This window comes from Ogataea polymorpha (assembly GCF_001664045.1).
Source record: "Ogataea polymorpha strain NCYC 495 leu1.1 chromosome Unknown OGAPOscaffold_6, whole genome shotgun sequence".
Taxonomy (NCBI): domain Eukaryota; kingdom Fungi; phylum Ascomycota; class Pichiomycetes; order Pichiales; family Pichiaceae; genus Ogataea; species Ogataea polymorpha.
In genome coordinates this window covers 650,888-667,617 of record NW_017264703.1, presented here as the reverse complement: position 1 = coordinate 667,617, position 16,730 = coordinate 650,888, and the positions used below count along the sequence as shown (strand labels likewise).

At 40.5% G+C, this 16,730-nt stretch overlaps 9 protein-coding genes across 9 annotated transcripts; 6 read left to right on the top strand and 3 right to left on the bottom strand.

Annotated features, from left to right (window-relative positions):
* Positions 1 to 129: 129 nt before the first annotated feature.
* On the top strand, positions 130 to 1,006 carry OGAPODRAFT_17218 (uncharacterized protein). The gene has a single exon (XM_018354975.1). It carries the CDS (start codon positions 139 to 141, stop codon positions 943 to 945), a length of 807 nt encoding a protein of 268 aa, XP_018209394.1. The 5' UTR covers positions 130 to 138; the 3' UTR covers positions 946 to 1,006.
* Positions 1,007 to 1,432: 426 nt separating this feature from the next.
* OGAPODRAFT_17217 (uncharacterized protein) lies at positions 1,433 to 2,608 on the top strand. Its single transcript, XM_018354974.1, has one exon. It carries the CDS (start codon positions 1,441 to 1,443, stop codon positions 2,551 to 2,553), a length of 1,113 nt encoding a protein of 370 aa, XP_018209393.1. The 5' UTR covers positions 1,433 to 1,440; the 3' UTR covers positions 2,554 to 2,608.
* OGAPODRAFT_77781 (uncharacterized protein) lies at positions 2,596 to 6,751 on the bottom strand (the record flags this gene model as incomplete). The annotated part of the gene is made up of 1 exon (XM_018356375.1): positions 2,596 to 6,751. One exon carries the CDS (start codon positions 6,749 to 6,751, stop codon positions 2,675 to 2,677), a length of 4,077 nt encoding a protein of 1,358 aa, XP_018209392.1. The 3' UTR covers positions 2,596 to 2,674.
* Positions 6,752 to 6,788: 37 nt separating this feature from the next.
* On the bottom strand, positions 6,789 to 7,779 carry OGAPODRAFT_17215 (uncharacterized protein). The gene has a single exon (XM_018354973.1). It carries the CDS (start codon positions 7,635 to 7,637, stop codon positions 6,882 to 6,884), a length of 756 nt encoding a protein of 251 aa, XP_018209391.1. The 5' UTR covers positions 7,638 to 7,779; the 3' UTR covers positions 6,789 to 6,881.
* A 59-nt stretch (positions 7,780 to 7,838) lies between these two features.
* OGAPODRAFT_102519 (uncharacterized protein) lies at positions 7,839 to 9,843 on the top strand (the record flags this gene model as incomplete). Its single annotated transcript, XM_018353119.1, has 1 exon — positions 7,839 to 9,843. One exon carries the CDS (start codon positions 7,839 to 7,841, stop codon positions 8,751 to 8,753), a length of 915 nt encoding a protein of 304 aa, XP_018209389.1. The 3' UTR covers positions 8,754 to 9,843.
* On the bottom strand, positions 7,849 to 9,843 carry OGAPODRAFT_17214 (uncharacterized protein). The gene has a single exon (XM_018354972.1). The coding sequence runs from the start codon at positions 9,736 to 9,738 to the stop codon at positions 8,848 to 8,850; it is 891 nt and encodes a 296-aa protein (XP_018209390.1). The 5' UTR covers positions 9,739 to 9,843; the 3' UTR covers positions 7,849 to 8,847.
* A 411-nt stretch (positions 9,844 to 10,254) lies between these two features.
* Positions 10,255 to 13,304, top strand: OGAPODRAFT_95456 (uncharacterized protein; the record flags this gene model as incomplete). Its single annotated transcript, XM_018357750.1, has 2 exons — positions 10,255 to 11,171; positions 11,352 to 13,304. The coding sequence occupies 2 exons, from the start codon at positions 10,255 to 10,257 to the stop codon at positions 13,249 to 13,251; spliced, it is 2,817 nt and encodes a 938-aa protein (XP_018209388.1). The 3' UTR covers positions 13,252 to 13,304.
* Positions 13,305 to 13,427: 123 nt separating this feature from the next.
* Positions 13,428 to 16,624, top strand: OGAPODRAFT_17212 (uncharacterized protein). Its single transcript, XM_018354971.1, has 2 exons — positions 13,428 to 13,808; positions 14,286 to 16,624. The coding sequence occupies exons 1-2, from the start codon at positions 13,564 to 13,566 to the stop codon at positions 15,421 to 15,423; spliced, it is 1,383 nt and encodes a 460-aa protein (XP_018209386.1). The 5' UTR covers positions 13,428 to 13,563; the 3' UTR covers positions 15,424 to 16,624.
* On the top strand, positions 15,654 to 16,373 carry OGAPODRAFT_14414 (uncharacterized protein; the record flags this gene model as incomplete). Its single annotated transcript, XM_018353416.1, has 1 exon — positions 15,654 to 16,373. One exon carries the CDS (start codon positions 15,654 to 15,656, stop codon positions 16,371 to 16,373), a length of 720 nt encoding a protein of 239 aa, XP_018209387.1.
* Positions 16,625 to 16,730: the final 106 nt, after the last annotated feature.

Genomic DNA, 16,730 nt, shown 5'->3' with positions numbered 1-16,730 from the left:
TTAAATGCTCAAATCGGTAGCAGATGTTCTGAATCAACCCAAAAAACTAACAAACATTTAAAGCACCAGCCCGGATTTTTAGCCACACGAAAAATTAAATTTTGGATTTTTTTCGAGGGTATAGATAGACCTTTACTTATGTCTGATCACGGTGATAGTTTGAATGACGGACTGGACTACAATTACAACTCTTCGGATGACCAGATAGAAAGCTTGGTGCACAACCAAGAGACTTCAAGCTCAGATCCGGAGGGCCAAGTAGAAGATTACAACCATTCGAAAAACCACGAAACGCACAACGTTGGAAAAAAGCGTAAGTGTAAGAGTGATAAGCTCTCCCAAAAGAAGAGGCAAAAGATGCTACTTGATATGGAACAAAAACGAAACCTCGCTAAGGAAGTACCCAGTGTGATAGCCGAAAAGCTTGCCGCTAAGATTAGACAACGCTTTCCTGATTTGTCTCCATTAGAGTTAGGTGAGTTATACATTGGCAAGTCTGCCATCGTAGATACCCAAAGCTTTGTTCTTGAGCGAAATTTAGATAACTACAAAAACTATATTCAGACACAGTTGAAGCGAGTCCTTCAAGATAAGGGGTACATCTTGGTCGTATCAATTTCAGCCATACGAGCATGTGACATTTTTCGAGCTGTCAAATGTCTTCCAATTGGTTCTCTTAAATTGATCAGTAAGAACAAACTCCAAGATGATTTAAAAGTATTAAAGGAGTCAAAGGCGAGACTCCTTATAGGTACCCCTGGACGGATATCTAGAATTCTGGAGACCGAAAACACACCATTGACTTTTAAAATGATAGATGCAATCATCTGTGATTCCTCATTTTTGGACTCAAAGTTGCAAAATATATGGGACTACGACGAATCTTTCGCATTAGTTAGAAAGGTGTTATCAATGAACGAAAAATGCAAAGTCTACCTCTACTGATAAATCATTACTAATCTGGTAGATAATAAATAAGGCTTGTAGCTGTCAAATTATGAAAAGGAGATCTAATACCTGAAGTCTTCGAAGGTTTTCACTTAACCTCTTTTGCGACAGCATTTTCCCATCTCTTAACGTGTTCAACGGAGTATAATTTTTGTGGATCATACGTGTTTTCCTCACCTTTGAGGTACAGGTAATACATAATCACTCCGTAAGCTGAGAAAGCAATTGCTGCGTTAACAGTGTGATTCTTTGGAGTATGGTACCAGCCACCAGTTGGTGGCCTAACCCACTTAGGTATAAATTGATTGACCTGGCGTTAGTGAGTAGAAAGAGAACTTACCATTGTAAATTTGAAACTAAGTATATTTAGCCCCTCATTCAGGTGTATATGATCTTGCGTTCGTGCGTGTACAAAAAATACCATGCTATAATTTTTCACCAATTTTTTCAAGTCGATTGATTACACTAACCTACAACCGTTTTTCTGACACAATGAATCACGGGCCTCATATAGCTTTTGGTACACGGTACTCAACGACGAGGTTTGTGAGACATATATCCCTATCACCATTGACCAAAGTTGTTGCACAGTCAAAGCCGAAGCCTGTGCATAAACTCTCATACGAGAAAGCCAATAATGTCCGGATGAACAGCGACGATTTGGAGACACCTGATTCACCAACAAACTTTGGTGATTATAAGAGAACCTCGTATGGAATACAATTGTCTGAAGACGAAGCCCAAAAAATTCCCTCGATATTAGCTCTGCATGCGAGATTGAATCTTTCACAGAACTTCAAAAAGTCGACCCTTGTGAGAGCTCTTACATCCAGAATGAAGAACAATGAGTATGTTGATAATCATCAAATGGCTCTTTTTGGATCGAGCATGCTCTCCTACTATACAACAGAGTACCTCATAACAACCTACCCTCGACTTCCAATTGGAATTTTGAAGGCTGCAACTGAAGCATTTGTGGGTGATTATGCGCTTCATGACGTCGCTAAAAATGTCTGGGGCATTGAAGAAGATCTGAGTACTAATCTTGAAAAGTATCTGTCTAAAGAGCCCAAATTGTTTAGATTTGGCAGACTTAGATATGACAGGCAGGCGCAAGAAGTGGAAGCGGGTATTACAAAATATAGTACTACATCGGAAACTTCCTTGAGTACTGCTACCGCATATGCCAATAGTGCAAGAGCTATTGTGGCTGGTGTGTTTGCTGCAGATGGTGAGCGGGAAACCAAAGATTTCATTTACAAACATATTTTGTCAAGGAACGTCGATATATCATCGATGTTCGAATTTGAAGAGCCAGGGAAACTTTTGGCAAGACTCCTCAAAACTAAGAATATGGAACTTCCTACTATTAGGCTCATTTCTGAAACAGGTAGACAGTCGAGTTCTCCAATGTTTATTGTTGGCTGTTTCAGCGGAGATAATCTTCTAGGAGAGGGGCAAGGTACCTCCTTGAAAGAGGCTCGTATTCGAAGTTGTGTTAGCGCTCTCAAAGCATTCTACCTTTACAAACCACTTGAACCCTGGGTTCCAAGTGATGAGCGTTTCAAGCCACTATTTGTCGATGAGGGAGAGTCGTTTTATTGAGGAGACCTTAATATCTTTTAGCCTTATATCTGTATATACTAAGTGTGAAAGAGAATGCGTCAGTTATTTGGCTGTAATATGTCACGTCAATTTCGAAAACTTGCACGTGTGTACCATGCTGTCAAGCTCCAGCCGCATACTGTTTGACTAGCTTAAGCTGTGAGTCATTGAGTTTTTTTAGAATAAGATCATTGACAAGCTCTGTTATCGACTGACCCAGGAGCGCATGATCTTTCAAATTCTGGAGGATCGCATAAAGCATTACAGCAGATCTCCTAACTGCTGTATGTTGTGAGTGTAGATATTTGTAGAAGATCAAGTCCAGTTTAAAGACAAGCTCTGAGTGCAATTTAGCAGGAGAGATGTGTTTTCGAAGGCTTTCTAGTAGGAGGACTTGAACTGCGACACTATTCGAATCCCTGTTTTGAAGTGCTTCCACATAGAGTTCCAAAAAAGGAATCAGATCTAAAGTTTCCGAAACAGCTAAAAACAATTCATCAGAATCAGCCTGACCTTCGCATTCAGAGTAGATACCAATCAATTTATGGAAAACCTCGCCTATTTTGAACCCATTGTTATTCAGAATGCAAGTTCGCAGGATCAAAAGGCATGCATACATGTGATCGGGAGACGGGTTAGAAGCAACATAATCCAGAGCTGCCTGTTGCACAACTTTAAGCTCATAAACTTTCTCATGACTTAACAAAGACGTGAACTCATAAAGTTCTGCATTCGTAATAGTCTGTCCCAAAAGCTTCTCTAAAAGTGTCTCTGATTTTGAGATATCATAAGATGTCTTAGAAATTTTATAGGCCTCAAACTCGGTCCATGAGTCCATTTGCCGCAACAAGTGATTGCTGTCATCATATATCTCAACCTTGGCCAAGCCAGTCATTTGGGAAAGAGGATCGGCCGACACCAAAGCGGAAAGTAACTCTTTGGAAGCTTTGGATGGCAAATCGGGCTCTTTCATACGCCTTTGTTTCTCCTCCGCACAACTGTCATTCCTGTTGTCTGATATCGTCAATTGATTAAGATCTGGTGTGGTGTCGGACATAATTTGCAATCTATCAGTTTCCATCTTATCATCTAGCGATTCAGGAACATTTGAATCTCGAACTGATTCGTTTTGGTCTTGAAATACTTTGGATATATCGTAGTTGGGTTTGAAATCAGGAGCTTGTTCGTTAACGGTCTCAACAAAAGGATTCTCTGGTTCTGGTAGATGTTTTGGGTTTATATGGCTCTTGAAATTTGGCATAATCATTGTCATATCGGACTTCACATCTTTTGAACGATCAAAGTTATTTCCAACAACCATAGTGAGTCCGTCAGCAATGGGCTCCTCCATTTCTGCCAATCCAAGGCTCTCGTGGAATGAAGATGCTGGCGATCCAAAGCGTTTCTGAAATTCGAAGGGCATCTTGTCTTTCAAATCTCTTTTTAAAATCCTGTCATCATGTTCGTTGAAGCATTCAATAAAGTCGGATTCATAGATTTCAAAAGCCGTTCGTAAAATTGAGATCAATTTCGTGGGTTCCATGTGAACAACTTCCCAGCTTTTAAATAATCGCCTCAATAGCATTTTTATTTCATTTGAATTCAGCTTGACCTGACTTTGCCTCAACAAGTAATCAACCACCGAATAACAGGTGTCCAGAAATCCTACTCGGTTTTTCACGAACTGCATCGACAAGTTGATATCATCACAATTCGAGGCATCAATACAATGATCCAGGACAACATTAAGTGCACTAACCAACTCACTTTGTTGTAATACCTTTGCCACTGCTGTCAGGTTTTCACTATAAAGTGTATGATTCACATTGTAGCAGCAAATTATGCGAAGCAGGTTCTCGGATTCTAAAATATAGCATAGTTTCTCAAATGAATCAGGCATCTTGCAATAATCAAAAAATGCGGACGGGTTTATGACCGATAATCTGTTAGCAAGATAGATTAATTTGCTCGATGAATCGGTATTCTCCCCGTATATCAGTTTTTTGAGTCCCTCCACTTGATCTTCTCTCTCATCCGAAGAGAGAAGATTATATATATGGCGCTCTCTTTTTTCGCTTTCAGAATCAAGATCATATGTTTCCATATGCTTTCGAATTTTATCAACAGGTATATTGAGAGTAAATGTCCCCGTATGGTCGTCTTTCTTTTCAAAATCTTCTTTTTCTTTTTCATTGTACGGGGCCTGATTTTGGTTTCCAGATCCTGATGAAACAACCCTATTTAGAGAACTGACTCTTTTTTCAGAAAGGCCGTCATCAAGAAAATCTAAACTTTTTTTGCGAGCTACCGTCTTTGATTCACTCACTGTTCTCTTCGAACTTAACTGATGTGCCTCTTTCTGCTTTGAGATTATAAGTTCTTTCATTGATGGCCGACTGTTCGCCCTTTGTATGAACGTCTGATTTAGGACTTGTTGATTTGGCTTTGGTTTGGCTCTTTCCAAAGCCCTCAAAGTGCTGGAGTCTAGTCGACTCACTATACGACTGCATATTGAAGGGAATATAGTATTCAAACACCAGAATGCAGCTCTCATCGAATCTCGAACGGCAGGAGAAGGGTCTCCAACGCCTTTCGCAATGATTCGTTCAACAGGCTCCAAAAATGCCGCGTTATCGACAATGGATTTGTTATCTCTGTATTTCACTAGTAAAATATGAAGCCATGTTCCTGCGTAAGCCCTGGGCTGTGCATTTTTATCCTGAGCCGCAACCGCTATTTGATTCACTAATCTCTGGTTGTAGCTAGTGTTTATGAGTAGGCCTATGATGCCTGCATTCGCGTTCTGTTGTGAAATTGTTTTGCGAGATGACGTGAGTTTGATTAATGACATAACTAGTGAATCCACCAGGCCGTTGTCAAGATAGGGGCCAAAGTAGATGCCCAGTTCTTTGCATAATTGACATCCATGACTTGATAGGGTAGTGCGGAGGGATGACACAGCTTTGCATATACAGTCTTTCTCCATCTTCAAGAATTGTGCGGTCAACTCCTGATAGTCCGTAGTTGCATTCCCTCTTATTATACATCGCAGCTGGACAATGGCCTGCTCTCTAAGAGCCCAGTTGAACTCAGTTTCTCTGCCTTGAAAAGGTGCTGTTAGAGAATTAAGTTTTTCTGACAGTTGGTCTTCTCCACTGAAATTCATGGGTTTCAGTGAGTCTTGTATAGAATAGAGAGGTACGTCTTTCACGAACTCTAAAATCGTTGGCTCAGTTTCTGAATGCAGTATATCTCGCTCGTTTTTATCGGATACATCTCTTGGAGCTTCTTTATGTGAATTTTCTTTGAGTGCTGTTCGTAACTGCGTGGTGGGGGTATGCATCCTAAGTGAATGATTGTTCACTGGTACTTTTGCCTTTGGTCGATCATGAGCTTTTATATCGGAGCCAGATTTGGAGGTGATATTTTTCTGGTTTGAGATGGTTGTTGTGGTAACTTTTATAGGTCCCGCGCTGACAAAGGATGCCTGATTCAGTGATTTGATGTATTCGGCCACCAAGCTTTCATCAATATGATTTAATACTCTGATTGACTGAGATCGAGATATCTTAGATTTCATTAATTGATTAACCAAGTCGCTTTTTGCAGTTTTATTGTTGGGGTTAACAATTTTGAACACCAATACTAACAGCTCTAATGCAGCATTAGAGACTTCGTGGCTTTTGTCATCTAGGAGCATTACTGTTTCCGGAAGAAAAGTCTTGAAACTGAATCCTGGTGTGTTGTCGACAATTTCGCAAAGCATTTTGAGCACTTCGTGCCTCACTGATGGATCAAAATGATGCATACCATACGATTTCAAACTCATTTCAAACTCATTCGGTACAGATTGCCAGTAAGTCAACATGGCTTTCTTGGCTGTGTTTTTGAGAGATGGCTTTTCATCATTGAGGCGATCTATGAGAAAGGGCACGACCTGAAAGTCCACAAGCTTTAGCACCTTTGAATCTTGAATACTCACACGTTTAACCAAATGACAAATAGTCGAAAATGAATTGGTAGCCAAGCTTGGTTTGTTGTATGCCAATACTAGTGTTTCAAAGTATTTTGGTACGTAAGACAAATTAACAAGATCTCTTTTGATATGAGCTTTAAATTCCAATATTAGCTGTGATGCCAGTTTATCATCGTTGGATGTTACTGCACGGAATAAAGCGTCTCCAGTGATATTTGACATTGCGAGATATTAAATGGGAGATTCTTTAGATGAGGGAGTTTGTTTTTGTAAACAACACGAAATTTATGTACTTTTCGATTTAGCACAGCCGCAAAACTGCGTTAGAACGATATTTGTCATGCACATATCATTATCGTTCCTCATAGATGGGTATGAGCATTTTGCCTGATTTGTGCTTCACGCCATTGAATGAAAGAGCAAGTTTGCCTCCAAACTCGCTTGGCTGACTCCAGCCAATTTGATATTTTGTAAGCGTCAAACCATATATACTGTGTTGTTGAACGGCGAACAAAAGACGAAGCCCTATACCCATTCTTCTGTATTTGTGACTCACGTATATTCGCGAAATCCCAATAGCCAAAGGTATCTTTTGTTTTGGTACTAATTCTCCTGTATCATAAACCATCCACTTTCCCTCTTTTATTCGTTCAGTCGAACAAATCCCGACTGCCTTATTCCTGATCACGAACATAAAAACCTTGCCTCTATTTGGGTCAGAAGACCAGTCCCTATTATCTTGGGGGGCACTCAAAATGTTGTTGACAATATCAAGGAATTCTTCGGCGACAGAAATCTCTTTAGACGACTCAGAGTTGACCTCTACTATCTTTCCATCAACTCCAGATTTCAATTGGTGCCGTTCAATCAGGTTACATAGCAGGGAGTTGGTTGGGCCGAGCTCTATTCCTTCGATAGCGCGCCGATGATATTTATCATGCAATTGGCGATCGGATTTCATGTGTTGCATATATGACATCTGACATTCTGAGCAAACCGTTCGCTTCATGGGAGTGGAAAAATGAGCCTGCTTTAGGTTTCGAGGTCTTTTTCTGGTATGGGCATCTATGTCTTCAGCACATGAAAGTGGTGAACCCTGTGATGACATTTTTCTTTTACCGATGAGGAGTCTAGTATCACTAACATCAGATTCGAGGGGACTGCTGAGCATTAAAATTCTGGTGTAATGTGTAATTAGCAGGATTTGAATTAGTGTTCCCCTGCTAACTTTTTGAGGAGCAGTGACAGCGTATTGTCCACCAGCAAAGTAAATTATAAATTTCCCCTATAATCATTTTTTTCGGTGACGATGACAACATATAGAAATCCAAATCCTAAATTTGAGCACTTGCTTCCGTTATCCACAAAATGGAAACAGCAGATTTCTGAGTGGTTACAAGAAGACATTCCTTCTTTCGACTACGGGGGATATGTGGTCGGAAATAACGTTCAGACCGCAACCCTCTTCTGTAAAGGAGACGGAATTCTTTGTGGAGTTCCTTTTGCGAATGAAGTATATCAACAATGCGGACTTAGTTATGAGTGGCATGTAGATGAAGGAACATTTTTGAGACCCTCGGAAACTGATAGTGGGAAGATTAAAGCGTGTACAGTTAGAGGGCAAGTTAAAAATATTTTGATTGCAGAACGGCTGTCTCTCAATATCATTTGCAGGTTGAGTGGCATCGCTACTCAGTCACACATCACTATCAAAAAAGCAAGAGAAGCCGGTTATACAGGAATCATTGCGGGGACCAGGAAAACTACACCAGGACTAAGATTGCTTGAAAAATATGCAATGCTTGTAGGAGGGGTGGACACTCACAGGTATGACTTATCGTCTATGGTAATGCTCAAGGACAATCATATTTGGGCAACAGGGTCGATCAGACAGGCTGTCAAAAATGCAAAGACTGTGGCTGGCTTTAGTACTAAAATAGAAGTCGAAGTTCAGAACGAAACGGAAGCAGATGAAGCCATTGATGCAGGAGCCGACATAATCATGCTGGATAATTTTAATGGACCTGAACTTCAAGCTGTCTCTCAATCTCTGAAGAAAAAGTGGTCAGGTAAACGCCAGTTCTTGCTTGAGTGTAGCGGAGGGTTGACTTTAGAAAACATTTCTCAATTCTTGTGCAATGACATCGATATTTACTCTACATCTTCCGTGCATCAAGGATGTGCGATCGTTGATTATAGTTTGAAGCTTGATCAAACTAACTAACTAGCTTAGGGCATTAGCAATCAGTTGTTTCTATTACCGGAATCTACTGTATACCTGTACTCCTATATGGGGCCAATGTGATTGCAAGAGTCACTTATTTAGGTAGCTGTTGGTTTTTCTCTTTTTGCTGTTGTTGTTTTGCAACAGCGTAAACAATGCCTGCAACAAAGCCAATAAAAATGGAGGAAATTGAGAAAAAGTTGATAGGAGCATCAAAGAAGATCAGTCCGCTCAACGCAATCGGCAACTTGTTCAACGCTCCGACCATTGAATAAGTAGTTGATGATGTAACTCTGATACACCAGCCAGAACAGTAGGAAATTCCAACAGAGGAAACACCTGAGAAAATCATAGCAAAGATAACTGAATTTCTGTTGGCCTCAGGGAAGTTGATAGCCACATTTTCGGGAGACCAGTCTTCCAAAACAAAAGAAGCAATCAACAAAATCGGAATGGATAATAAATTATTGTAGAACATGGTGTCAAAATCCTTGAAATTGGTCAGCTTGATTCTCTTCCTCATGCAAAGCACGAAAGTAGCTGATGAAAAACAGTTGAGGAACATCCAGAAATATCCAACACCAAAGACCATATTTCCAGTAGAACTATCCTTGTCACCGTAGCACGCAACAACAGAAGAAAGAACCATCAAAATGAAAGATCCCAAAGCCATGGAAGTCACTGAACCACCAAACCATAAAACTTCACCATATGCAATCAAAATGATGGTCAAATTTTTGAAAATAGTGTAGACTGGGATCGTCAAAAATTGTAAAGCCTTAGAGGATGTGTAAATCATTCCAACCAAAAGAAAAGCAATTGGTGACCACTTTTTCGCCTCAATATAATTGAATTCTCTGTAGGTGATGATCCCAAGGAACTTCAGTATAGAAATGGTGATCAAACAAACAATAGATTGAATGGCTAGTAAAAAAAAGTTCAGATTGAAATCACCAGAAACAACGTATTTATTAGTAACAGTCATCAAAATAGAAGATGCGCAATAAGCAAATATAGACACTGGGCCAGAGTTGGCAAGCTGGCTCAAAAGCGAGCTGCTCTGTGGTGGTGGCTGGATAGTGGCGACTGGAGGGTCCTCTTTTTTCTCAGACATCTTTAGTGAAAACTTTATCACAAAGGAAAAACAAGTTATCTTGAAATGCCACGAATTTTTAAATTTTCTGCCGGCCGCCAAGCCAACCTGGCAAAAATTTGGCGAGACCGCTCGGCACTTATCTAAACATTTGTGATGTAATAATCTTTAGAGATTACCAGTGTGACAATTATACTGAAGTATACAGTAGTTGCCGTTTTTGAGGGCAATTCTCAATGACACCTTATTAGTAGTTTAGATCTAAGGCTACTGTAGTCTATTAAATGGAACTTCTCAACTACGCAAGTAATGATACTTTACACGTGGTGTACGGAGTCGTTCATTCTTCTGTTATTCTATAAAAAATTGGCGTGCTGAATCTTAGAGCCTTTTACAGGACTTCTCATTATGGTGAACGACAATGAGATAAGCAAAGAAGAAAGACTGGAGCAAGCCCGGAAGAAGTTCGAGGAACTGAAGAAAAAGAAGAAAGGTAAGAAGAAGGGCAATGTCGGGGACCATGAACGCGAATCCAAATATAAGGGAAAACTTGACCACAGCTTCAAGACGACAATGGCAAATACAGCAACTGGTTTGGACACGGGTAAAGGTTTTGAAGATGACGATTCTGAAACACTGGTGACTCCTGATGATGGCATTTCAGGGTCTGAAAATATCGTCAATGAACAAGAAGTACAGATTATATCAGAAGGGCAAAAATCTGATGATAACGACTATCAGCATGTTCGCGATCGCAAAAGCCAGGAATCCCTAAAACGGGAGGTTATGGGCTCATCTAATTCGCCTGATTTGAATGCCGAGAGTGAGGTAAAACAACAATCTTCGCTGGTCGACGAAACCAACTCTCAATATGCGGAGGAAAGACACGATGAGGACCCTTCGAGGCAGGTGAAATACCTAGAAGCAAAGCTTCGTGATGCGATCGAGCAGAATTCTAAAGTTTTGAAAGAAAATCAGGAGTTGAAATCAGCCCAGCTACTTTTGACGTCAAAAATTAGTTCACTCGAAGAGAAGGTTCAATCTCTCGAAATTCTAAACGATAGCTTGGAGCGACAATTGAGTGAAAAGATTCATGACGTGCATCGTGCTGAGACCTCCAATAGCGGTGAAACCGTTCATAACTACTCGCTTGAAAAAGGCTCTCCTACGCAGTCTTCCCCCAGCTTCCAAACATTCAACGGTTTCAATAATTTATCAAACGACTATCTTGATATAGTTGACATCCGTGAGCGTCTAGCCCAATGGAAAGGTTGGAATCTTGACATGAAATCATGGAGAAGTGTTGGAAGTGGGTCGCTCCTCGAGTTGTAGTACACCAGGCCAGTATTCTTCGTTGCAAGTTTTTCTAGGGCTGTGTGCCAATAACGTATGTAATACATATATCAGTGTGTACAATCTATTTATGTAGGTTAGTTTAGAGGCAAAAAAAAAAATCAGTTTGATTCTGCAATGTTTCGTTTCCAACTGAAAGCAAACTCAAGGAGGCTTTTCAACGCTTCACATCAAATCCGCAGCGTATCGAAAAAAGTGAGGTCATCGAAAGTGATTGGCATTGATTTGGGAACAACCAATTCTGCAGTTGCGGTGTTAGAAGGTAATAAACCTAAAATCCTTGAAAATCAAAATGGCGACCGTACAACACCCTCCATTGTAGCTTTCACAAAAGAAGGTGATGTTCTTGTTGGTACAGCTGCAAAACGCCAAAGTATTATCAACCATGAGAACACCTTCTATGCTACTAAAAGATTGATTGGACGGAAATATAATGATGATGAGGTTCAAAAGGATATTCAAAGACTGCCCTACAAAGTCGTAGAGCATGCTAATGGAGATGCCTGGCTGCAAACAACCATTGCTCAAGGCTTATCATACTCGCCGGCCCAGATAGGTGGTTTTATATTACGCGAGATGAAAAGGGTTGCTGAGCTACAACTAGCCGAAGAGGTAAAAAATGCGGTTATTACAGTTCCCGCATACTTTAACGACTCACAACGGCAGGCGACCAAGAAAGCAGGTGAACTAGTTGGACTCAATGTGGTAAGGGTGATAAATGAGCCTACGGCTGCTTCACTAGCCTATGGTATTGGAGGTAAGGACAAAAATAACGGTATTGTTGCGGTTTATGATTTAGGCGGCGGAACATTTGACATTTCGATACTTGATATTGAGGACGGTGTGTTTGAGGTACGATCCACCAATGGCGACACACATCTTGGTGGTGAAGACTTGGACAATATATTAGTCGAATTTATTTTGAAACGATTCCAAATGAAAACCGGTATCGATCTTCGTCAAGATAAAATTGCAGTTCAAAGAATTCGTCAAGCTGCAGAGAAGGCCAAAATTGAGCTATCACATGTGAAGAGTACTACAATTGATTTGCCTTTCATTACAAAAACTGAAAGCATCAGTATACCTCTCACAGAAGAGGAACTTGATAACATGAGTGCGGATCTGATTGAGCGGACAATACTTCCGGTCAGAAAAGCTCTCAAAGACGCTGACTTGAAAGTGCAAGATATCGACGAGGTCATTCTCGTTGGTGGAATGACCAGAATGCCTAAAATAAGAAACACTGTCGAGAATTTTTTTGGTATAAAGCCAACAACTCAAGTTAATCCTGATGAGGCTGTGGCTCTTGGCGCTGCTATTCAAGGCGCTGTCCTTTCGGGAGAGGTGAAGGATGTGTTACTTTTGGATGTTACACCCTTGACTCTCGGAATTGAAACATATGGGGGCATGTTTTCACCACTTTTGCCACGTAATTCTACGGTTCCCTGCAGAGTCACTCAAATGTATTCAACCGCTGTAGATGGGCAAAGCTCAATAGATATCAATGTCTATCAAGGAGAACGGCCTTTGGTGCAGGACAACATATTAATTGGAAAGTTCAAACTCACTGATATTCCACCCTTACCCAAGGGCACGCCACAAATTGAAGTGATGTTTGATGTTGACGCGGATGGGATCCTCAAAGTGAGTGCAAGAGATAAACAAACTGGAAAGAAATCATCCATTACCGTGTTTGGAAAGGGTGGCCTAACTGATGAGGAAGTCAAACGGTTGGTAGATGAAAGTAAACAAACAACAGAGCAAGATCAGGTGAAACTTAATTTCTTGAAATTAGTCAACAACTTGGAGCTAATAGTGTTCGATACCGAACAAGCTCTCAAGGAAATTGAGAGCTTTGTGGATACAACCCAGGCGGACACATTAAAGCGAAAACTTATCACCGTCAAAAAGATGATTGATGATGCAAGAAAAGGGGACCTGCTCGACCAAGACCTCATCAAGGCAGCACAAGAAGAATTACAGGAGGAAGCATTGCAAGTGATACAGAAGGCAGCTGAAAGAAGTAAGGCACAACGAAAAGCCAAAGATTGAGTCTTCTCTGTTTAAAGATATTTAGTAAACTCAACACTTTCGTATTAAACAGCCGGAGCACATCGTTTTTTCCCAAAGTAGACATTTTCTTACACGCGTCGTGTTCCCCAAAAAAAATTATTCCAGCACTTAAATAGAAGTGCTCACCGGGAAAACATTGTTTACTTCAGGCACTAAAACCATAGATTGAATTAAAACCATTCAAGTCAAAAACTGTAGGTTTATCGCAGTGTTCTGGCCCATCAACAGCTTCAAAACATCTGGGTACGTTGAGCAACACTAACTACTTCAAAGGAATCATAAGAAATCATAATGTATAGCCATTCCAACTTGTCAACTTCATCTGCGGGTTCCCGCTCTAAGCGATTGTCTTCGAACAACCCTTTCAGGTCGGCTATTCTACAAGAAGAATCAAGGATGGTCGGTGATGATTTGAATTACAGGCGTTGGTTGGAGAATCACGCGGAAGAAAGTATGGATTCAGACAACGAGATTCATCCTTCAACAAAGACTTATACTGAGCCAGAATTGTATTCTGCGAAATCAGAGTCATCGATGTAAGTATGGTGAATTCCAAATTGAGGAAATCAAAAAAAAACTTCGAGGTTGAAGCACGCACGGGTCATAAAAGATCACGGATGCAATCAGTTTGCAAGTCAAATCAACATTGAGAACACATGAACATGGAGTATCGATCGAATAAGTATTTGAAGAAGCCGCAATTTTTTGTCCACACGGGGGTCTCCAGTGCAAAGATAATCTAACAGAACTTTATATCTTAGGGATATTTGGCTTTATATCTTAGAGATATTTGGTCCTTGACAGCCACTAAACCCCTATAAGATGGGGGAGGATCACTTTACCGGTTGAATAGCATTTTTGCTTGTTGGTGACCCCATAATATTTACAAGGGATTTGTGTGATACACGAGAAAAGCCAAGCTTCCCAATATTCTTTCTTGACTTGCAGGCTGTGCCTCAACTTTGTTTTGCTGTCGCGACACAATATAAAGTTTTAAATTACTAACCCTTTAGACTTTATTCCAAGATGTCTAACAATCCGTTCACCGAAATGTTATCTCCTTCTTCAACTGGAACTGGAAATGTTCGAAATCATTCACAAGGCAGTTTGTCAAAACCTTCTCACCAGTTGCCAGGAAAACCTCATAAACATGCCCAATACGATGAACACTCTGATTATTATGATGACCATGACCTACCGCCTCCTTACGATGAAGTCACAAATAAATACCAGAAAGATGAGTATCCCAAAGACGAGAAATTAAAACAAAGCAGCGAGTCTAGTTCAAGCGAGTCTTCTCCTAATCCATTTCCTGCGTCATCCTCCGCCCCAAAGCAATATTATAAAACCCGTAGGGAGCATAATGGAAAACGGTTGGATGCAGAGCAGATGACAGGGACAGTGGTCACTAAAATTGCGCCAGATGGCAGAGTCAGATCTAAAAGTGCGGGTGAGTCTAGCAGACCACACAAGTCTATTGAGTACAGATCCTCTCGCGGCCACAAAGAGCATAGATCTCATCGACACCATCGGTCCAAAAAACAAACTGTGATGGATAAACCAAAGAACCTGGATACCATAGACAAGTTGGATGTTACTGGGTTTTTTTCGGGTGGCGGTTTTCACCACGATGGTCCATTTGATGCTTGTACGCCTCATAGAAACAAAGATACTAAAGCCGCACCCGTTATGGCGTTCCCAGTTGATGGTCCAAATAATTCGATCAAAGGGATGGCTCCCAAGAACAACAGGGATCAACAAATTGATATGGTATTCGGTTACAATGAAGAAGAGCCAATATACACATCAACATCAAAGGGCGTTCAACCTGCAGGCAAAAGCCCATACAGCAATGGAGTCGTGGTAAAGCGAGCTTCCGCTTCAAATAGCACATTTCTTGATTTAAAGCCTAACCCAAATGTCGTTGCATTTGACTCAAATGTGAAGTCTGCTCCAATCCATGGCGATACAACTTTGGGGCTTGGCTCTTCCACATTCTTAGATGGGGCTCCGGCCTATGGAGTTCACGAAAAGAAGGATGGAGGGGAGCTGGGTAGAAAGAAAAGTCTTGTGGATAGATTAAGGAAGAAAGATGATGAAACCACGGGTTTACTAAGAAGAGTCAAAAGTTTGAAAGTATCCAGACGATAGACAACGGAGAAGTCATGCAATTTTGTTTTCCCTACGCTCGTACTTGTTTTAGTTTGAAAGCTGATGGACCCATCTACACTATGAAAAGGTTCCACTGTTGTTTCTGTTAAAATGTTAGCTGTAACTGATCTCTAGCAGCTTCAGAATTTATTTTTTTTTTATCGCTAGTACAAACTGAAGTGTGAGGAGTGGTATAACTTATCGCAATAAGATTTGTGCCACTCTTACGAATGAGCTGTAATAACTCGATTTATCCTACCGTGTTTATTCGATCCGTGGATGGGCATATCATAAATGAGGACCTCAGCCCCATTAGCTGGTCTGAGCAGCAGCTAAATATATTAAAAGGTATAGTTAAACATATTAGTCCGAAAGATCATCAATTCAGCGTGAGTTTCAATTTCACAGAACTAAGCAAGTCCTGGCAAATTAGCAAGGATCGCATTTATGCAAAGATTATTGAGCTATATTACATTAGAGATACTTCACCAAATCAGCTGAATGTCGAAGATTCTAGCAGCAAGGATAAGCAAATTTGGTTCGAGCGATCATCCGACAAAGACTGTGAAAAGCATCATCCTGTTCATGAGTTGGAGCTGCTGAAAATCAACCCAATAAATTCGGACCACAGCGACACAGCAGGACTCCAGTATAAACAACCATTCTCTTTGGGCCAGACTCCTTCTCTGGATATTGGTTCAATGAGAACAGGTCCATTGGATGCAGACAACTCAAACTCTAGTTCAAGTGATGAAAGTAATACAAACATGGTGGCAACTTCAGCATATCTCTATCGATCGAAATTCATACAGCGTGAAATTCCAAATCAAATTGGCCAATCTGATAACGAATTTGAACAGGAGATCAATAACAATGACTACTTGTTGACGGGGACAACCGAGAGTTTATCAAAATCACTATTAGAGCAAGAGCTCTTAGAGCGTATTTGAATCATATACCAGGCCGCGAAACTATCTTCATTTGAACTCGTGTGAGGATTTGAAAATATGAGTATAATCAGTCTTCTACTAAAACAATCCTTCAATATTACTCAATTTTTGTCAGCATCAAATTCAACCTTAATATAAGGTTCCTGAGGTCCGTTTAGATCTGACTTTTTCCAAACTCAAGTGACATGAGCGATTGGAAGGATTTCAAGAGTTTCGCACTGTGTGGAAACGAAGATTATATTGTAGAACTAAACACGAATCTCAGTGAAATTGATGTAGAACAACACTACCTGTTGTGATCGGCTTGTAGAGTCTATGATGTCATAGTATTTTGCATTTTTAATGAACTCTTTTTTC